The sequence below is a fragment of the Scyliorhinus torazame genome, chromosome 12, assembly GCF_047496885.1.
Source record: "Scyliorhinus torazame isolate Kashiwa2021f chromosome 12, sScyTor2.1, whole genome shotgun sequence".
NCBI lineage: Eukaryota > Metazoa > Chordata > Chondrichthyes > Carcharhiniformes > Scyliorhinidae > Scyliorhinus > Scyliorhinus torazame.
The window spans coordinates 54,827,654-54,846,610 of NC_092718.1; the positions used below are offsets into that span (position 1 = coordinate 54,827,654).

The window sequence follows — 18,957 nt, forward strand, 5'->3', positions numbered from 1 at the left end:
GTCTTTGCCCGGGGTGTATACGAGCTGGAAGTCGTATCGCCGGAGTTTGAGCAGAATGCGCTGGAGGCGAGGCGTCATGTCGTTCAAGTCTTTTTGTATTATATTGACCAGTGGGCAATGGTCGGTCTCGACGGTGAATTGAGGAAGGCCGTACACATAATCATGAAATTTGACGACACCGGCCAACAGGCCCAGGCACTCCTTTTCTATCTGCGCGTAGCGCTGTTCCGTGGGGGTCATGGTGCGTGACGCATATGCAATGGGGGCCCATGATGAGGCCTCATCGCGTTGCAGGAGCACTGCCCCAATGCCAGATTGGCTGGCATCGGTCAAAATATTTGTCTCTTACGCTGGATCAAAAAAGGCCAATACCGGGGCCGTGGTAAGTTTGGTTTTAAGTTCTGTCCATTCGCTCTCGTGGGCAGGAAGCCATTGGAAGTCTGTTGGCTTCCTGACCAGGTTCCTGAGAGCTGTGGTATGAGAGGCGAGGTTAGGGATGAACTTCCCTAGGAAGTTGACCATGCCCAGAAATCGGAGGACCGCCTTCTTGTCCTCTGGCTTTTTCATGGCTGTGATGGCAGCCACCCTGTCCGCATCTGGCCGCACACCCAACTGGGAGAAGTCGTCCCCTAGGGACTTGAGTTCCATCTGGCTGAAGGAGCATTTGGCTCTGTTGAGGCGTAGGCCCTGCTCCCGTATGGGTTTGAACACGCGCTGGAGGCGACTGCTATGTTCCTGCGGGGTGGTGGACCAAATGATTATGTCGTCAACATAGAGGCGAACACCTTCAATACCTTCCATCATTTGTTCCATGATCCTGTGGAATACTTCTGACGCCGCTATGATCCCAAACGGCATCCTGTTGTAACAATATCTGCCAAAAGGGGTGTTAAAGGTACACAGTTTCCTGCTGGCTCTGTCTAGTTGAATTCACCAGAATCCTTTCGAGGCGTCAGGTGTGGTGAAGAGCTTGGCACGAGCCATCTCGCATCATGCGATCTCTTCGCGCTTGGGGATTGGGTAATGCTCCCTCATTATGTTGCGATTCAGATCCTTTGGATCAATGCAGATTCTGAGCTCGCCGGAAGGCTTCTTTACGCACACCATGGAACTGACCTAGTCGGTTGGTTCCATAACTCTGGAGATTACTCCTTGGTCTTGGAGGTCCTGCAGCTGCTGCTTGAGGCGGTCCTTGAGGGGCGCTGGGACTCTGCGAGGTGCATGCACCACAGGTGCGGCGTTCTGTTTGAGTATGATCTTGTAAGTATATGGGAGCGTGCCCATGCCTTCGAAGACGTCGCGGTGCTGGTCGACGATGGCGTTGAGTTGCGCCCTGAAGTCAGCATCCTGGAAGGCAGACATGTCATCAGGAGAGAGTGAACTCTTTGAATGAGGTTTAGCAATTTGCACGCCTGTGCGCCAAGCAGAGAGTCCTTCGAGGAGCCCACGATCTCGAAAGGAAGGATGGCTTTTCGAGACTTGTGCGTCACTTCGAGTTGGCATGAACCGGTAGCTGGAATGATGTTGCCATTGTAGTCAAATAGCTGGCAGGCCGATGGGAGAATGGTTGGTTTGACACGAAGGCTTTGGAAAGCAGACCATGCCATGAGATTGGCGGAGGCACCAGTGTCCAGGCGGAATCGTATTTGGGACCGGTTGACCGTCAGGGTGGCACATCACTCATCGTCTGGATCGATGCTGTATACCGACAGCGGCTGGTGTCTTTGCTTCGGGGACAACCTGTTTTTCGTTACGACACCGACTCAAAAAGGCGCCTTCGGGTCCTCGGTGTACTGCCGTGTGGGAGGTCGGAATCGGACTCGGTGACCGTGGGTTGAATTGCCCGAACATTCCTGCGAGGCTGGCTGAAGCAATATGAATTGGAAGGCTGAGCTGCTCGACAGCAGGCAGCATAGTGGCCAAGTCTTCCACATCTTAGGCATTGTCGAGATTTTGCGGGGCATTGCCGCTTTAATGGGCGGAGCCACAGTTGCCGCACATCGTGACGTCAGCACGTTCGCTGCGCCACCACACATGCGCGGTGCGTCCTGCGTGGTGCGCGCCTGCGCATTATGTTCCTCCATGTCGCCGTCCGCTTGTTTGGTGCGTACAAGCGCGGGAGTCCGTGAAAAGCGCGCGAAATGGCCACCCTCAGCCAGGTTGAGGCCCTGGAGGTGTTCAATCACTTGGACCCGTTCTGCCTCGTGGGGACCTTTCATGTAGGACACAGGTCTCGATGGCGGTCGCTAGGGTGAGTTGCTTAACTTTGAGGAGCTGCTGACGTAGTGGGTACGACTGAACTCCGAAAACGATCTGGTCGCGTATCATGGAGTTAGCGGTGGGCCCGTAGCTGCAAGATTGCGCAAGGATGCGGAGGTGCGTTAAAAAGGATTGGAAGGGTTCGTCCTTACCCTGCGGGCTGATGTTGTCCATGTTGCAGAATGACAGAATGCTGGCGGAAGGCAGATCACTTGCAGGTAGGTCTAAGAAGTGCTAGTATGCAACCCCACTCCTGGTACCATGATGTGTTGGGTGTTCTGGATCACATACAGGTCATCAACGCTATTTTATTGAAAGGTTAACTATTTAAACATACTTGAACTGTGGGTAAAATACAATACCAGCTTTAACTAAAGACCTTTGCCTTGTCCTAACCAGTTGATGCACTCAGCACATGGTGAATGTCTGTGTTGCAGGCTGTGAGCTCTGTGCTCCTAGCTAGCTGCTACTCGAAAGAGTGGGAACTCTGATGTCCCCTGTCTTTATAGTGCGTGTGCTCTCACTGGTGATTGGCTGCGGTGTTGTGTATGTTGATTGGTCCCACTGTGTGTCCATCAGTGTGTGTCTGCACCATGATATACTGGTGTATATTATGACAGGTGACACTGTAGTTGGGATGTATAACACTACTAGTTTTACAGGCATTAAATGAGTTAATATGGATGGGCTGACCTTTCTGGTAACATAGCGACAGGAGTATGTCACAGAAGAGCATGCACAGTTGTTCATTAATATTGCCAACAGCGACTTCTATCCTTTATCTGTCTGAGGTTTTAATTTCCATTTTTAGTATTAAAATTTTAATTGCAATTTTCATGACATGATTTTTCGTTCAAGCATTTAGATTTAGAAAAAATTATTATTTTAAATAAAATGTCTCCAAGGTGCAATCAGTTTACTTTTTGAACACTGCAGTTCTTCGCATCGCTAGTTCTCAGGAGCGCTGTGGAGGAACCTGCATCTAACTCATGTAAGGATTTTGCTGTTTTCTCCATATGTCTTCCTCCTTCTCTCTTGAAGACACTGATATGTCCAGGGGTACAACAGCACAGGTTCCAACAACCTCTTCACCCTGAAAAGTTGCTTTTCCATACGCCAGCCCAGCCAGTGATTGGCAGGCTCTTGGGCCATGAGGGGCATTATTGACTGCCCTCACATACTTGCTGCAGTCAAGGAGAGTGAACAAGAGTGAGAACCCTGGTCCATTCTGCACCTACCTAGCCTGTTGGTGCCGTGAACAATTACAGCACCCCTACTTCTGCCCCCAACAGATAAATGCATCAGGCCGGATATCCAAGCTGTGACCGACATGTATGAGTTGGTTCATTTGGCAGTGCATTTACCAGAAGAGGCATGTCGGCAAGCCTAGTATAGATTTTTTTTAAGCAACATATGAATTAATAATTGAAATAAAAAGTGAAGCGCATCTTTATAGAACAAAATATGCTGTACGGTATATGCTAGGCACAGTTTCAACCTAGGAGTTATTTCCCCTATTGAGGGAGACTTTAATCCATTTATTTTAAACAGCTACTATCTCCTTAAAACTGTGGGCAAAAGAACTTTTGCCAGATGTTCTTAGTTTTTTGCATTGATAGTGCAAAGTTATATCTTTGAGTAGTTCAAGGTTAGACTTGAGGGTTAGTCCATGGTCTCTATCAAGAAGGTGATTTCTGAAGCCAATTTTCTTTTCTTAGTCACTAATCAGTTTGCCTTGTGCTTGATTGCAAAAATATTAATGGCTTTGCGGTATAAGCATGAGCCCCTAACACTCTGCATTAGCAGGAAAAGGACCAGTTTTTGCTGCTGACTTTTCATTACCAGCTGTTCCGAATTCGACAGACAATCTGGCAAGAGATTGTCAACAGTTTCAAGCAGACAGGTTTAACGCTTTGAGGACTAGACAGAATTTCAGCAAGTAAATGAAAAAGCTGTATGAAACACTGGTTTATTCTACCAGTAGGAGACAGAGGGTGGAGATAGATGGCTGCTTTAATATCTGGAAACCAGTGACCAGTGATGTACCACAGGTATCCGTGCTGGGCCCCCTATTGTTTGTCATTTATATAAATAACAGAGATGACTATGTGTGGGGTAGGATCAGTAAATTTGCAGGTGGTACAAAGATTGGATGGGGGAGTGTCTTGCGTTGAGTGTCTTGGGTTACAGAAAGATATAGACGGGATGGTCAAATGGGCGGCTAAGCGGCAAATGGAATTTAATCCTGAAAGTGTGAGGTGATACACTTTGGAAGGAGTAATGTGACAAGGAAGTACATTATGAAAGGACTAACACTGGGAAGTTCTGAAGAATAAAGGGTCCTTGGCGTGTTTGTCCATAGATCTCTGAAGGCAGAAGGGCAGGTTAATAATGTGGTGAAAAAGGCATAGGGACACTCGCTTTTACCAATCGGGGCACTGACTACAAAAGCAGGGAGGTCATGATGGCGCTGCAGGAACTTTGGTGAGGCCACAGCTGGAATACTGTGTGCAATTCTGGTCGCTACATTATAAGAAAGATGTAATTGCACTGGCGGGGGTGCAGAGAAGATTCATCAGAACGTTGCCTGGGATGGAACATTTATTTAAGTTATAAAGAGAGGTTGGATAGGCTTGGGTTGTTTTGTCTGGAGCAGAGAAGACTGAGGAGTGACCTGATTAAGGTGTAAAAGACTATGAGGGGCATGGACATGGTGGATAGGGAACAGCTGTTCCCCTTTGTTGAAGGGTCAGTTACGAGGGGTAACACGTTCAAAGTGAGGGGTGTTTGGGGGGATTTGAGAAAAACCTTTTTACCCAGAGAGTGGTGACTCTCTGGAATGTACTGCCTGGAAGGGTGATAGAGGTGGGATGCCTCATATTCATTAAAAGGTACCTGGATGCATACTTGGCACGCCATAACATTCAAGATTATGGGCCAAGTGCTGGCAAGTGGGATTAGGTGGGCAGGTCAGGACCTTTCATGTGTCAGTGCAAACTCGATGGGCTGAAGCACCTCTTCTGCATTGTGGTATTCTCTGATTCTGCTCCCCAACTCTAATTGGAAGTAACCTTCAGACCTTTCCAATAAAAAAGTTTGCAGAGATTTTACTGGTGAACGCAAGATTATTTTAAAGCAGCAGTAATAAATAATAACAAAAGACATTGCAGCCTCTACCATGACTGTTCACAGCTCCAGACTACAACCTACAAGTAAAAGTGACTTCCGCTTGTGACCATGGAGTGATTGGTCACATAAAGGGCTGTTCCTGTTCAAAGTCACAGAAAAGGGCCCTTTTTACCCAGATCCAGGTGGAATGTTGATGAAAAGGCATAGGTGAATGTTAGAGGAGTAGTTTACCCCTGGAATGGTATGTCTTCTGAGCACCGGACCCGGCAGAAAACAGTGAGAGGTTTGGCTGGAAAGTTGATACAGTCTTGTGCTTTACAGACAGTCTCTTCCAGCATGCAGGCTGGGGAGGGGCAAGCTGTAAGGCCCCAGATACAGGAACTGATGACTTTTATCAAGAAGGAATTCCATAAACAGGGGAAAGAAATGCAGGAGGATCATGCAAAAGGGCATTGCAGAAGCTGTGGCACTCCTGAAGAGTACTTTGGAGCGGATGGAGAGGTGTTTGGAGGTGCAGGGGTCACAGATTCGGGAGATTGAAGGAGTGATCTCGGACCACAGCGATCATGTGGTGGCTCTGGAGGCGGAGGTGGGGCTCCTAGGAGACCTTTGTAAAATGCTGAGGGCAAAGGTGGAGGAGCAGAAGAATACCTCGAGAAGCCGGAACCTGCGAATAGTGGACCTGCCTGAAGGAGTGGAAGGTGTGAGTGCCACGAGGTATGTCTCGAGGATGCTGGCAGAAGGGGTGCTAGATAAGGCACCTAAAGTGGACTGAGCGCATAGATCTCTGAGGCAAAGGCCTAGAGCTTGGGAGCCGCTGCGGGCGGTGATCGTGTGACTCCATAAATTTGTGCAGAAAGAGAAAATTCTACGGTGGGCCAGGGAGAAGCGTAGCTGCGACTGGGAGGGAAATAACGTCTGGATTTATCAGGACATCGGAGCCGAATTGGCAAAACGGCGGGCAGGTTTCAACAAGGCCAAGGCGGTGCTGTACCGGCGGCAGATCAGGTTTGGGGTGCTCTACCCGCCGAAATTCTGGGTGACGTTCGGAGGCTGGGAGTATTATTTTGAGACCCCAGAAGCGGCCGAAGACTTCATTAAGGAGCATAAACTGGGGGAGAACTGAGTGGACAATGCTTGGGAACCGGGGTGCTGGCACTATGTAATGGTCGGGAGCATGTTTGAAGTGGGTGTAGGGATTGGGGTATTTTCGCCTCTTTTTGTGTGGGGGGGGGGGTCTGTTCAATGTTGAGATTGTAAGATGTTGTAGGGGTGAAAAATTTATGTGGTGATGGATGTTCCCATCCCCCCTCCTGTTTGTGTTTAACATCTGTTTGTTTGCTTTTGGAGAAGGCTACCTGGAGTTCAGGAGAAGTCCTTGTTTGGGTGGGGGAGGGTAAGGCCAGCAGAAAGCCTTCTTCTTTGAGCTGAGGTGTGGGAGGGGGGTGAGAGGGAGGGGGAGGTCCTTAAGATGCACCTTTGGGAAGGGGCAGCCACGCTAGCAGGTTATGCTGGTGAACGGAAGTGAGGTGGTGGGGGAGAAGGCCAAGAGGGGTGACCAGGGGGAGGGGGAAAAGGGGAAGTGGGGGGGGCAGTAAGGGGAAGGGGAAAAGCAGGGGGGGGGCATTTCTGCAACGCGGCAGGGGGTGAGAGATGACATGGTCAAGGGCGAAGAAAGGGGCCATCTGGGATGGGCTAAGTACAGAGTGGAATTAAAGGGCAGGAGTTAAGTGGGGAAGATGACAGATGGTAGAGGGGATTGGAGGCGCAAGCCTCCGGTAAGGTTGGTAACGTGGAATGTCCGGGGACTGAATGGGCCGGTTAAAAGGTCGCGGGTGTTCGCGCACCTCAGGAGCTTGAAAGCGGGGGTTGTCCTTTTGCAGGAGACACACCTCCGTGTGAAGGACCAGGTTAGGTTAAGGAAGGGGTGGGTGGGGCAGGTTTTTTCACTCGGGGCTTGATTTGAAATCGAGGGGTGTGGCGATTTTAATGAGCAAAAAAATGGGATTCGTGAGTGCGAAGGAGGTGAGGGATCCAGGTGGGAGATATGTGATTGTGAGTGGGGTTTTGGAAGGGGCACCGGTAGTGTTGGTAAATGTGTATGCCCCAAATTGGGACGATGTGGGTTTTATGAGGGGGTTGCTGGCAGCAATCCCGGAATTGGCCACGTACCAGTTAACCATGGGAGGAGATTTTAACTGTGTCTTGGCGCCGAGGGTGGATAGATCGAGCCCCAGGTCGATGGGTAGGGTACGAATGGCAAGGGAGCTGGGGGGGGTTTATGGAGAGGATGGGTATGGTGGATCCATGGCACTTTCAGAACCCAGGGGGAAGGGAGTATTCTTTCTTTTCACACGTCTATAAAGTGTATTCGAGGATTGATTACTTTGTAGTGAGTCGGGAGATTTTGGTTGGGGTGGAAGGGGCAGTGTATGCGGGGATAGTTATCTCGGACCATGCACCACACTGGCTGGATATTCAGTTCAGTACGGGGTGATAGCAGAGGCCGGGGTGGAGGTTTGACTCGGGGTTGTTGGCGGATGGAGGTTTTTGTGATAAGGTGCGGTTGGTGATTAGGGATTATGTGGCGTTCAATCAGAATGGGGAGGTGGCGGCGGGCATTTTTTGGGAAGCACCAAAGGCAGAGGTCATGGGAGAAATTATGGCATTTACGGTTCGTGCGAATAAGGAAAGGAGGGCGGAACATGACCGTCTAGTGAGCGAGATAGTGGAGGGGAATACTCGAGGGTGCCCACTGTGGAGGGATTGGCGAGGAGGGCTATGGTGATTGGCGAGGAGGAAAAAGTTGCAGGGGCAATTTGACAGGCTGACAACGGAGAGGGCGTTAGGACAACTGCGTAGGGCAAGAGGGGTGCAATACGAGGTATGGGGAGAAGGCGAGTCGCCTGCTGGTGCACCAGCTGCAGAGGCAGGCTGCATCCAGGGAAATATTGAAGGTCCGGACTGGGGCTGGGGATGTGGTGTCAGAGCCAGGGAAGATAAATGTATTACCATGGACTTTATGAGGCAGACCCAGGGGGACATGGGGTGGTTTCTGGACGAGCTGGAATTTCCCCATGTGGAGGAGGAAGCAAAGAGGCAAGCGTTGGAGGAGCCCCTGGGGCTGAGGGAGGCGCTGGATAGTACCAGGGGTATGAAGATGGGCAAGGCCCCTGGGCCAGATGGGTACCCGGCAGAATTTTATAAGGAATTTGCGTCGGACCTGGCACCACATCTGTTGGGGGCGTTTAATGAAGCACTGGAGAAGGGGGAGTTGCCGGAGACGATGAAGCAGGCAGTAATCACACTAATCCCCCCAAAAAGGGAGGGATCTGGTGGAATGTGGGCCGTATGGACCCATATCACTATTGAACATGGATGTGAAAGTATTGGCTAAGTTGTAGGTGGGGAGGATGGAGAATTGTGTCCCAGGGGTGGTTGCAGAAGATCAAACAGGCTTCGTGAAGGGCAGGCAGCTCACGAGTAATACAAGACGGCTGTTGAATGTGGTGATGAATCCGTCAAGAGTTCTGGTACCGGAGGTGGTGGTATCCTTGGACGTGGAGAAAGCATTTGATTGGGTGGAGTGGCGGTACTTGTTTGAAGTTTTGGGAAGGTTTGGGTTTGGGCCGAGATTTGTGGTATGGGTGTGGTTGCTGTAAGTGGCGCCAAGAGCCACTGAGGGTGAGGATGAATGATATGAGCTCACAAAGCTTTGACTTACACAGGGGTACGAGGCAGGGGTGCCCGCTGTCGCCGCTGCTGTTTGCGCTGGCCATAGAGCCATTGGCGGCGGCTCTCAGGGGGTTGGCAGAGTGGCAGGGAATAATGAAAGAACAGAGGGAGCATCGGGTGTCGCTCTATGCCGATGACCTCTTGCTGTTTGTTTCGGATCCGTTGGAGAGTATGGGAAGGATTATGGGCCTACTGTGATAGTTTGGAGGGTTCTTGGGATACAAGCTGAATGCAAGGAAAAGAAAGGTATTCCCGGTGAATAAGCTGGCACAGCGGGCTAATTTAGGTGGGATGCCATTTACTGTAGCGAGGGATAGGTTTAGGTACTTGGGGATTCACGTAGTGAGGGAATGGACGGGGCTCCATAAGTGGAACTTAACGAAGCTGGTGGAGGAGGCCAGGGAGGATCTTAAGAGGTGGGATACACTGCACTTAACGTTGGCGGGGAGGGTCCATGTGGTGAAAATGAATATTCTGCCGAGGTTCTTGTTTATCTTTCAGGCTCTCGCGATCTTTATACCAAAGACCTTTTTTCGGAAAATGGACACAATCATCTCTGACTTTGTATAGGCGGGGAAGGTGCCGAGAGTGGGGAGGACCCTACAGAGGCAGAGGCAGCAGGGGGGGATTGGCGTTGCCAAACTTGCTTCATTATCATTGGGCGGCGAATGTGGACAAGGTGCGGCGGTGGTGGGATGGAGAAGGGGTAGAGTGGGTTAGGATGGAGGAGGACTCTTGTAAGGGGTCTAGTTTGAGGGCTATGGTGACAGCAGCATTGCTAATGGCTCAGAGTAGGTATTCAGGGAGCCCGGTGGTGCAGTCCACGGAGAAGATATGGAATCAGCTGAGGAGGCATTTTAGGGTGGAAGGGATGTCGGTGTTAACGCTGCTGTGCGAGATACATGGGTTTGAGCCGGGGGGGGGGATGGTATCTACAGGTTAGGGACTTTGCACAAAAGGTCTGGAAGGGGTTCCTTAGATTGCTGGGATACACCCTGCTGGAGCGACTGCTGCTTCCGGATGTGGAAGGGGAGGGGAGAATTGGGGATATATATAAGTGGCTGGGGGAGCAGGGAGACGAGTGGGTGGTAAAGATTGTCATAATATACACCAGTATATCATGGTGCAGACACACACACTGATGCACACACAGCAAGACCAATCAATACACACAACACCGCAGCCAATCACCAGTTAGAGCACACTCACTATAAAGACAGAGGGCATCAGAGTTCCCGCTCATTCGGGATTCAGCCTCTCAGAAGGATAGAACTTACAGCGTACAGCACAGATCTTCATCATGTGCTGAGTGCATAGACTGGTTAGGACAGGCATAGGTCTTTAGTTTAATCTAACATCATGTTAACCCACAGTGAAAGTATGTTCAACAGTTTCTAGCTTAATAAAATAGTGTTGTACTATTTTAAGTGTTGGTGGCCTGTATGTGTTCCACGAATCCAGAGCACCCAACACATCAAAGATCAAGGAGAAATGAGAAGCAGAGTTGGGAATAGAGATCAATTGGGGAGTATGGAGTGAGGCACTGCGAAGGATAAATGGAACCTCCTCTTGTGCAAGGATGAGCCTGAGACAGTTTAAGGTGGTGCACAGGGTGCATATGACTCGGACGAGAATGAGTGGATTCTTTCAGGGGGTAGCAGATGAGTGCGAGAGGTGTGGGCGGGGGCCAGCGAATCATGTGCACATGTTTTGGGGTTGTGAAAAATTGGGAAGATTCTGGGCGGGAGTGTTCGCGGTCTTAACCAGGATAGTGGAGGAGGGATGGACCCGGACCCTTTGGTGGCGATATTTGGGGTTTCAAAGAAGCCGGAGCTCATGGAGAGGAGGAAGGCCGATGTCTTGGCCTTTGCCTCTCTGATTGCACAAATTTTGCTGGAGTGGGGGTCGGCATCGCCACCGGGGGTAGCAGCTTGGTTGGGTGACCTGTATGACTTCCTGCGGTTAGAGAAGATAAAGTATGAGTTAAGGGGCTCAGCAGGGGAGTTTGAGAGAAGGTGGGGGATGTTTGTGACTGTGTTTGACGAGCTGTTCATCGCAGGGGGGTGGGGTGGGGGGTTGATGGGGAGGGGGGGGGGGGTGAAAAAGGAGAAAAATCTGTACAAACTGTATAGTTGATTGTTGGGAAGAATGTTTCCCGGGGTGTTTATTTGCTGTAACCCACTTTGATACAAGTTTGAATAAAATGCGTTTTAAAAAAAACCTACAAGTAAAAGTGCATGTTGCCACAACAACTTGGTCTACCCAAGTGAACTGTAACACACCACCAAATCAGGAGTGGATAGGTGACCAACCTCCCAACATACTCTCCTTGCATGCAAGGCTCGTGCCAACAGTGAGGACTTGTGGAATTTCCCCTTATGATTATAAACATTGAAATTCCTGAAAGATTTATTGAAAGAACCTGAACAATTCTTATTCAATATAAATATATCTGCACTCTCCACAAATCATCAATATTTATCACTCGAGAAACACTAGTTAACTCAAAATCTGAATCCTCTAACTGTACATTATTTGTTTTGGGGTTTGCAAGCCTGATATACTTGGCTAGAATTTCTTGCAAAAGGCCTTCTTCAGATCTATTTGGACAACTAACAGCCTAGATCCACTTTTGTAACACTGAGTCTCTGTCATGTCACAAAATGCACAACATTGATCACTGTCGTCCTTTTTTTCTGTTAAATGTACTTACGTCTCATGAGTCCCAAAGAAGAAAATAGGATATTTATTTGCTGGTGGCTTCACAGCTCCCTCTGGGAGCTCGTCGATCTGTTGAACAAGAGAAGAGGGCTTAGCATGATTATCGCCATCAAAAGAAACTTGCACATGTTCATGAGTACCAAAGAGAAACGAACAGGAATACTTTACTCCCTATCCGAGTCGGGAAAAGTTTAAAAATCTCCCGGGCTTTGCGCCCTTCACTGAGTTAAAATTGGAACTTTTAGAATTTCCTAACTGTGACCCAAATACATTTTTATCATTGCTGAGATGTGTTCAGGGACATCCAATCACTGCAACTGATTTTTGTCAGTATTGCTTTAATCTTTCTTCAGGAAAACTGCTGTAATTATACTTTCTTCATACATGGTGGAATTTTAACCCTTCTTCACAAGAGACAGATTTAAAATTTCAAAGGTCCAGAACCTACTGACTTTCAGTTTTAGTGGAGGTGAGTGACCTATCTACCCTTGAGGCACATGCGTGTCCTTTAAGTATGCTAATGAGGCTGTGTGCTTCAAATTTGATCACTTTCATGGTTAAGCTCTGTGGTCTCGGTTTTCCAGGAATGTGGTGTGGATTTCCCAGGGATGGGGAAATGCCAGCAGCTGAGGGAGGCATAACAAACAGGCCCAGGGATAAGCACATTTACAGCGTTGCTCGTGGGTGAAGAGTGACACGACTGCTTCCACAGGGCTCCTCTAGCCAACCTGTTCTCCTTCCCTCAATCAAAAAAGCAACGCGCACCACCATCCTCAACCACCCCTGTGATCCATAATCTCACCTCTCCACTCTTCGCTCTCAAATTGCAGCTCACTGGCAAAGGCCGTTCCCTCCGTCAACCAGCCAACCTCATCAGATTTGTTTTAATAATGTGAGGAACTGTGGTGAAGGGGTTAAATATGGACTTTTTAACCTCCCTTCAGCCACTGGGTCCCCTGAGCACTGGACATTTCACAGCAGGACCTGCACACACTGGGCCAAATCGCTGGCTTTTAAAGCAGACCAAGGCAGGCCAGCACCACGGTTCAATTCCCGTACTAGCCACCCCAAACAGGCGCCCGAATGTGGCAACTAGGGGCTTTTCACAGTAACTTCATTTTGAAGCCTACTTGTGACAATAAGCGATTTTACACGACTAACATTTGTGTGAATTCGGCCCACAGGCTCCCAGAGCCTCCCCCCGTCCACTCCCTCACCACTCCGTCCCTCACCACTCAGATATCCCTCACTACCATCACTTAATTCCTGCCTCCCCATAAATATAGGCACCAGGCTTTCACAAATGCCTCGCTGATGAGGAGTGGATTAGGATTGAGAAACAACATGAGGAGCACGTCTAGTGGCCATGTTGCGTTCAAGCGAGAGCACAACGCGGCCGGTAAATCCCGGCAGAGGCCTCCCGCGGGCTTCCCTGCAGCCTTCGCACCACGCGGATCTCCCCATGCTCAGCGAGGCGTCGGAATCGGAACTCCGCCTAAAATAGGCGGGACAATACGGCACTCATAAAAGTAGCTCTTAAACCTACTGAAGACCTACCTACCCGGGATCTAGCACCGCCCTCAATCTACTTGGATGCCAATCATTGTGGTCCACAAGAACGTGGACCAGATGAAACAGCACCGGGGTGTGTGGGGGGGGGGGGTCTCCCAGGCCATTGGATACCCCTGAGTGGTGAGGGACAGTGCAGGGTCGCCCCGGCCCTCTCCCTGGAACGTAGGTACCGTGGCAGTGCCACGGGTCCTGGAGTTGGGCAGGGCAGATAAGTAAGGGCTTCTGGGAGGTTGGAGAGTGCTGTAAAGGAGCTTTGGGGGGGGGGGGGGTGCCTGAAGATGGGAGGCCCCCAGGGACACCTTAGCAGAGTGTGGGATAATGCCCATGTGCGTGGGGTGTGTCGTTGCCCATGGGTGGCTGTCTGATCTCTGAATTCAGCTCTCCAGTGCTGAAGAAAATTCGAAGTGTGGGCTAAACCGGTGAGAAATTCCCCACGGCCCAAAAAAGTCCCCTAATGAGTGCATTTAGCCACGTGTTTCCTGGTGCTCGCAGAGCCAAGAAACACGTGGCTATTTAATGCGACTTGCATCGAATAAAGGGCCTGAACGAGGTACACGCAGCCAAGGCTGTACAAAGCCCCATTTTATACAGTGGGAAGCTAAGTTCCACTCGCCAGTACTTTCCATCGTAGCGAGAGATCGTGGCGGCCCAATCACCAAGGACCCCAAAACGATCCCGACCTCCCCCCAGCCAGAACACAGGATAAGAGGGTCCCTTCCTCCCCCCGCATTTCCCCCCCCCAAAAAAAACCACCCATGCCAGGCAACCGTGGCCCGATTGCGCACATGCACAAAAAATGGTAGCTTGGCACCTTGGCAGCGCCCTTCTGGCCAGTGCTGTGACCTGGGCACCTTGACAGTGCCAGGCTGTCACCCAGGTGGCACTGCCTTGGTGCCAGGCTGGCACTGTCTTGGTGCCCAGGTGGCACCAGCAGTGCCAGGGCATCCCCCTGCCAAAGGGGCATGCAACGAGGGGCCTGTGATCCTCTTGGAGACCCCTATGAGTGCCACTCCATCTGGTCCCTATTTGTGGGGGGACCAGTGCTGAACAGCACTCACCCAAAGTCACTGAGGCGAAGAGGTTGAATACCAAAGCCTAAGATACCTTGGGAATTTGCACATTAGAATATGGCTAACTGCCTCACTCGAACATGCAGGTTTGCTAAAAAGTGACCCCGCCCAATTAATATCGCAACATCTCACGAGATTGCAATCTGCAAGTTCTCCAAATATTGATGTGGAATTAAAGTTCGCATGGTTCCCCATGCTCCCATGATCTTGAGAAACCGGCAAGAATCGTAGCGTGAAAGAAAATATATTGAGATTTTATTATTCTATTAGGTGAAATGGGTATCAAACCAGTGGAGCCCAGCTCATAAATGCATTATTTATTACTGACTCAAATTAATTCAGTGAATCTATTTCATATGCAAGGAGACTCACTTGCAATCTCAACGTTGCTGTTTTACAGGCAGAAAATCCAAAAACAGCAATTGTGAAAGTGTCGCCAGTTACAACAGATGATCAATTAAAACTAAATGTAGGTGATTCCATCGGAGGCCATTCTTACAATTTAAGTCATCAAATCCATGACATCCAAGTTAGTCTGATAGTCTAGATAACATTCCAACGTTCATGTTACAATATGAAACAATTGTTTAATATGGGTGTTACAATGTTTTAAAGATTAATCTTTTACTGCAATTTCATTGTTTATTCATCTTGTTTATTATGAACAATGAAATGCTTTATTTTAGGGGCTAATTGAATTAAGATTCAGGATGATCCTGGGTTATATATCGATACAGCTTTGGAAACACTGTTATGCAGTGATAGGAGATTTAATTGGCGAAAAATGATTGGTTAAATGACAAAGTTATAATTTTTCTAATTATCAGAATATAGCTTCAAACATCATCTACATCTTTCAACCCAGAGACACTGGTTGCATTTTTCGGAAAAAATTTCCAAATGTGGTCTCCGGCAGGAAACAAGGTGTGATTCCCGCCGAGTGGATCAGTCCATCCACACTTGAAAATTGGAGTCAGGGTGATTCATGGGGACCCAAAGAAGCTGGCAGTGTCAGATCCTCAGAGATTGGGGTATCTTTGTAAAGGGCACCTCAATCTTAGAATAACACTACTGTGCCCCCCTCCCGATCACTGACAAGTCCCCCCAAATCGCTGGCAAGGCTCCCAATTGAGTGACACCCCGCTATTGGTTCGCCAAAGTCCCCCCTGCAGTGAGCCCTCTTCAGGCCCCTCCCTCTTCAGGGCCTACCCCTTGGCAGTGCCAACCTGGCAGAGCCACCTGGTACCCCGGCAGTGGGAACTAGGAAGGACCTCAGAACAGAGGAAACCCCAGCAGAACAAAAAAAAATCAGACAGAGCACCTGCTCTCTCTAAGAAGCACTTCAGAACAAAGAAACAGCCTCTTTAAAAAAACTGCAGTTAGAAACAACATCTGCTCAAGAGAGGAAGCACCTCCGAGTTAATGGACCATGAAGAGCTATAAAAACAAAAAAAGCTAATGCCTCCTTTGAAATAACCTGGACCTGTCAATCAGGAAGTTTATAAAAGGCAATGGACTGTAAAATTAAATATAAACAATGCAGTTCAAAGCTTTTAGCCCATTTCCCCTGAAGGACCCCTCTCACCACCCTGGAGGTATGTGTAGCGAGGGTACTCACCCCGTTGGTGTCCCTGGCGTCTGGTCCTTACTTTTAGGGAGCTATACTGATTCGCGCCTGGATGACTTCCCGCTGGCCTGGGGGGGTAGGCACGGCAGGAGGGTGATTACCTGGAGACCGCTACATTCAACTTTAATCTCGCTAATGAGATTAAAATGAATGCAAGTGAGTTGTGATCAGACTCTCGCTCTCTGTGGACGTGATCCTGATCACACGAACTGGAGCATGCTTGGAGATTGGAAAACTGATTTGTGCCCAGCGCAAATTCTGCACCGGGGCTCTCCCGTGATTCTCCCAAGAGTTTCAGGACTAGCCGGGTACAACCTCATGCACAACTACTTTGGTACGGTGTCCTGCATACCACCTTTGTATGAGATGTTTATTTTCCAGCTTTTTTTCCCCCCAAATGGCAACAAAGTCAATCAGGAAGAGTGAGGAAATAGGTCAATCTCTGTGTTTTCACTGCGTTTTGTTATTTATTCAAGGGATGTGGGTGTCACTGGTTAAAGAACAAAAACCAGTACAACACAGGAACAGGTCCTTCAGTCCTCCATGCCTGCGCCGATCATAATGCCTGTCTAAACTAAAACCTTATGCACATCTGCGGTCCATATCACTCTTTTCCCATCCAAGCATGTATTTGTCAAGATGGCTCTTAAGCATTGCTTTGTATTTTCTTCCACCACCTGCCCCAGCAGCGGGTTCCAGGAACTCACACCCTGTGTAAAAAACGTGCCTCGCACATCACCTCTAAACATTTCCCCTTGCATCTTAAAACTATGTCCCCGAGTAATTTACTTGTCCACCCTGTGAAAAAGCATCTGACTATCCACTCTTTCCATGCCACTCAAGTTTAAACCTCTATCAGGTTGTCCCTCAACCTCCATCGTTCCACTGAAAACAATCAGAGTTTATCCAATCTCTCCTCACAGCTAATACCCTCCAGGCCAGGCAACATCATGGTAAGCCTTTTCTGTACCGTCTTCAAAGCACCCACATACTTCTGGTAGTGTGCCGATCAGAATTATATGCAATATTCCAAATGTGGCCTAACTAAGGTTCTATACAGCTGCCACATGACTTGCCAATTTTTATAAGCAATGCCCCGACCAATGAAGGAAGCATGCCGTATGCCTTCCCGACTACCTTATCTACCTGCGTTGCCATTTTCAGTGAACCTGTACGGCCAGATCTTTCTGCCCGTCAATACCCTAAGGGTTCTGCCATTTACTGTATAATTCCCACCTGTATTAGCTTCTAAAATTAAAGACCTAAAATTAGACCTTCTAAAATGCATTACCTCACATTTGTCAGGATTAAACTCCATCTGCCATTTCTCCACCCAAGTCTCCAACCAATCCATATCCTGCTGTATTCTCTGACAATCCTCTTCATTATCCGCAACTCCACCAATTGTTGTGTCACCCGTAAACTTATTAATATTGCCCTTGAGAAGATGGTGGTGAGCTATCTTCTTGAACTTCTGCAGTCCATGTGATGGGATACATTCACAGTGCTGTTACTGGGATTTTGAACCAACGACAATGAAGGAATGGCAATATGTTTTCAAGTCAGGATGGTGAGTGGCTTGGGAGGGAACTGCCAGGGGGTGGTATTACCATGTATCTCTGCCCTCGTCCTTCTAGATGGTCTTGGTTGTGGGTTTGAAATATGTTTTCTAAGGCGTCTTGGTAAGTTCCTGCAGTGCAACTTGTAGATGGTACACACGGCTGCCACAGTGCATCAGTGGTGGAGGGCGTAAATGTTTGTGGATGGAGTGCCAATCAAGCAAGCTGCTTTGGTCTGGATGGTGTTAAGCTTCTTGAGTGTTGTTGGAGCTGCACTCATCCAAGCAAGTGGAGAGTACTCCATCACAGTCCTGATTCCTGCCTTGTAGATTGTGGACAGGCTTTGGGGAGTCAGGAGTTGAGTTACTCCCCACAGGATTCCTAGCCTCTGACCTGCTGTTGTAGCCACAGTATTTATATGATAGTCCAGTCCAGTTTCTGGTCAATGGTAACCCCCAGAATTTTGATAATGGGGGTTTCAGCTATGGTAATGTCATTGAATATCAAGGAGTGATGGTTAGGTTGTCTCTTGTTAGAAATGGTCATTGCCTGGCACATGTGTCACGTGAATGTTACTTGCCACTTGTTTGTCCAAGCCTGGATATTGTCCAGGTTTTGTCACAGTTAGATAAGACTGCTCCAGTATCTGAGGGTTATGAATGATGCTGGATATTGTGCAATTATCAGCGAACATCCCCACTTCTGACCTTATGTTGTAAGGGAGGTCATTGATGAAGCAGCTGAAGATAGTTGGACCTAGGACACAACCCTAAGGAACTCCTGCAGTGATGTTTTCGAGCTGAGAGGACTGACGTCCAACAACCACAACCATCTTCCTTTGTGCCAGGTATGACTCCAACCAACGGAGCTTTCCCTGATTTTCATTCACTCCTGTTTTGCGAGGGGTCCTTGATGTCACAGTCGATCAAATGCTGCCTTGATGTCTGGGCCGCCCCCCTCACCTCACCTCTGAAGCTCAGTTCTTTTGCCTATGTGTGAATGAAGGCTGTAATGAGATCAGGAGCTGAGTACCTTGGTGGAACCAAACTGAGCATCTGTGAGCACATTATTGCTAAGCAAGTGCCCCCTGATAGCATGGTTGATGACCCTTTGTATCACTTTACTGATGATTGAGGGTAGACTGATGGGGCGGTAATTCGTTGGGTTGGATTTGTTCTGCTTTTTGTGTAGAGGACATACCTGGGCGTTTTCTACATTTCTGGGTAGATGCCAGTGTTGTAGCTGTACTGGAACAGCTTGGCTGAGGGTGCAGCACGTTCTGGAG

General features: G+C 48.9%; 1 protein-coding gene across 2 annotated transcripts in view; it reads right to left on the reverse strand.

Moving 5' to 3' along the window:
- Positions 1-18,957, reverse strand: part of LOC140386407 (hepatoma-derived growth factor-related protein 3-like) — a 168,985-nt gene that overhangs the window by 55,547 nt on the left and 94,481 nt on the right. For both annotated transcript variants that reach the window (XM_072468725.1, XM_072468726.1), the window contains exon 2: positions 11,837-11,913. In XM_072468725.1, coding sequence (XP_072324826.1) covers positions 11,837-11,913 — 77 coding nt within the window. The remainder of the gene's footprint in view (positions 1-11,836; positions 11,914-18,957) is intronic.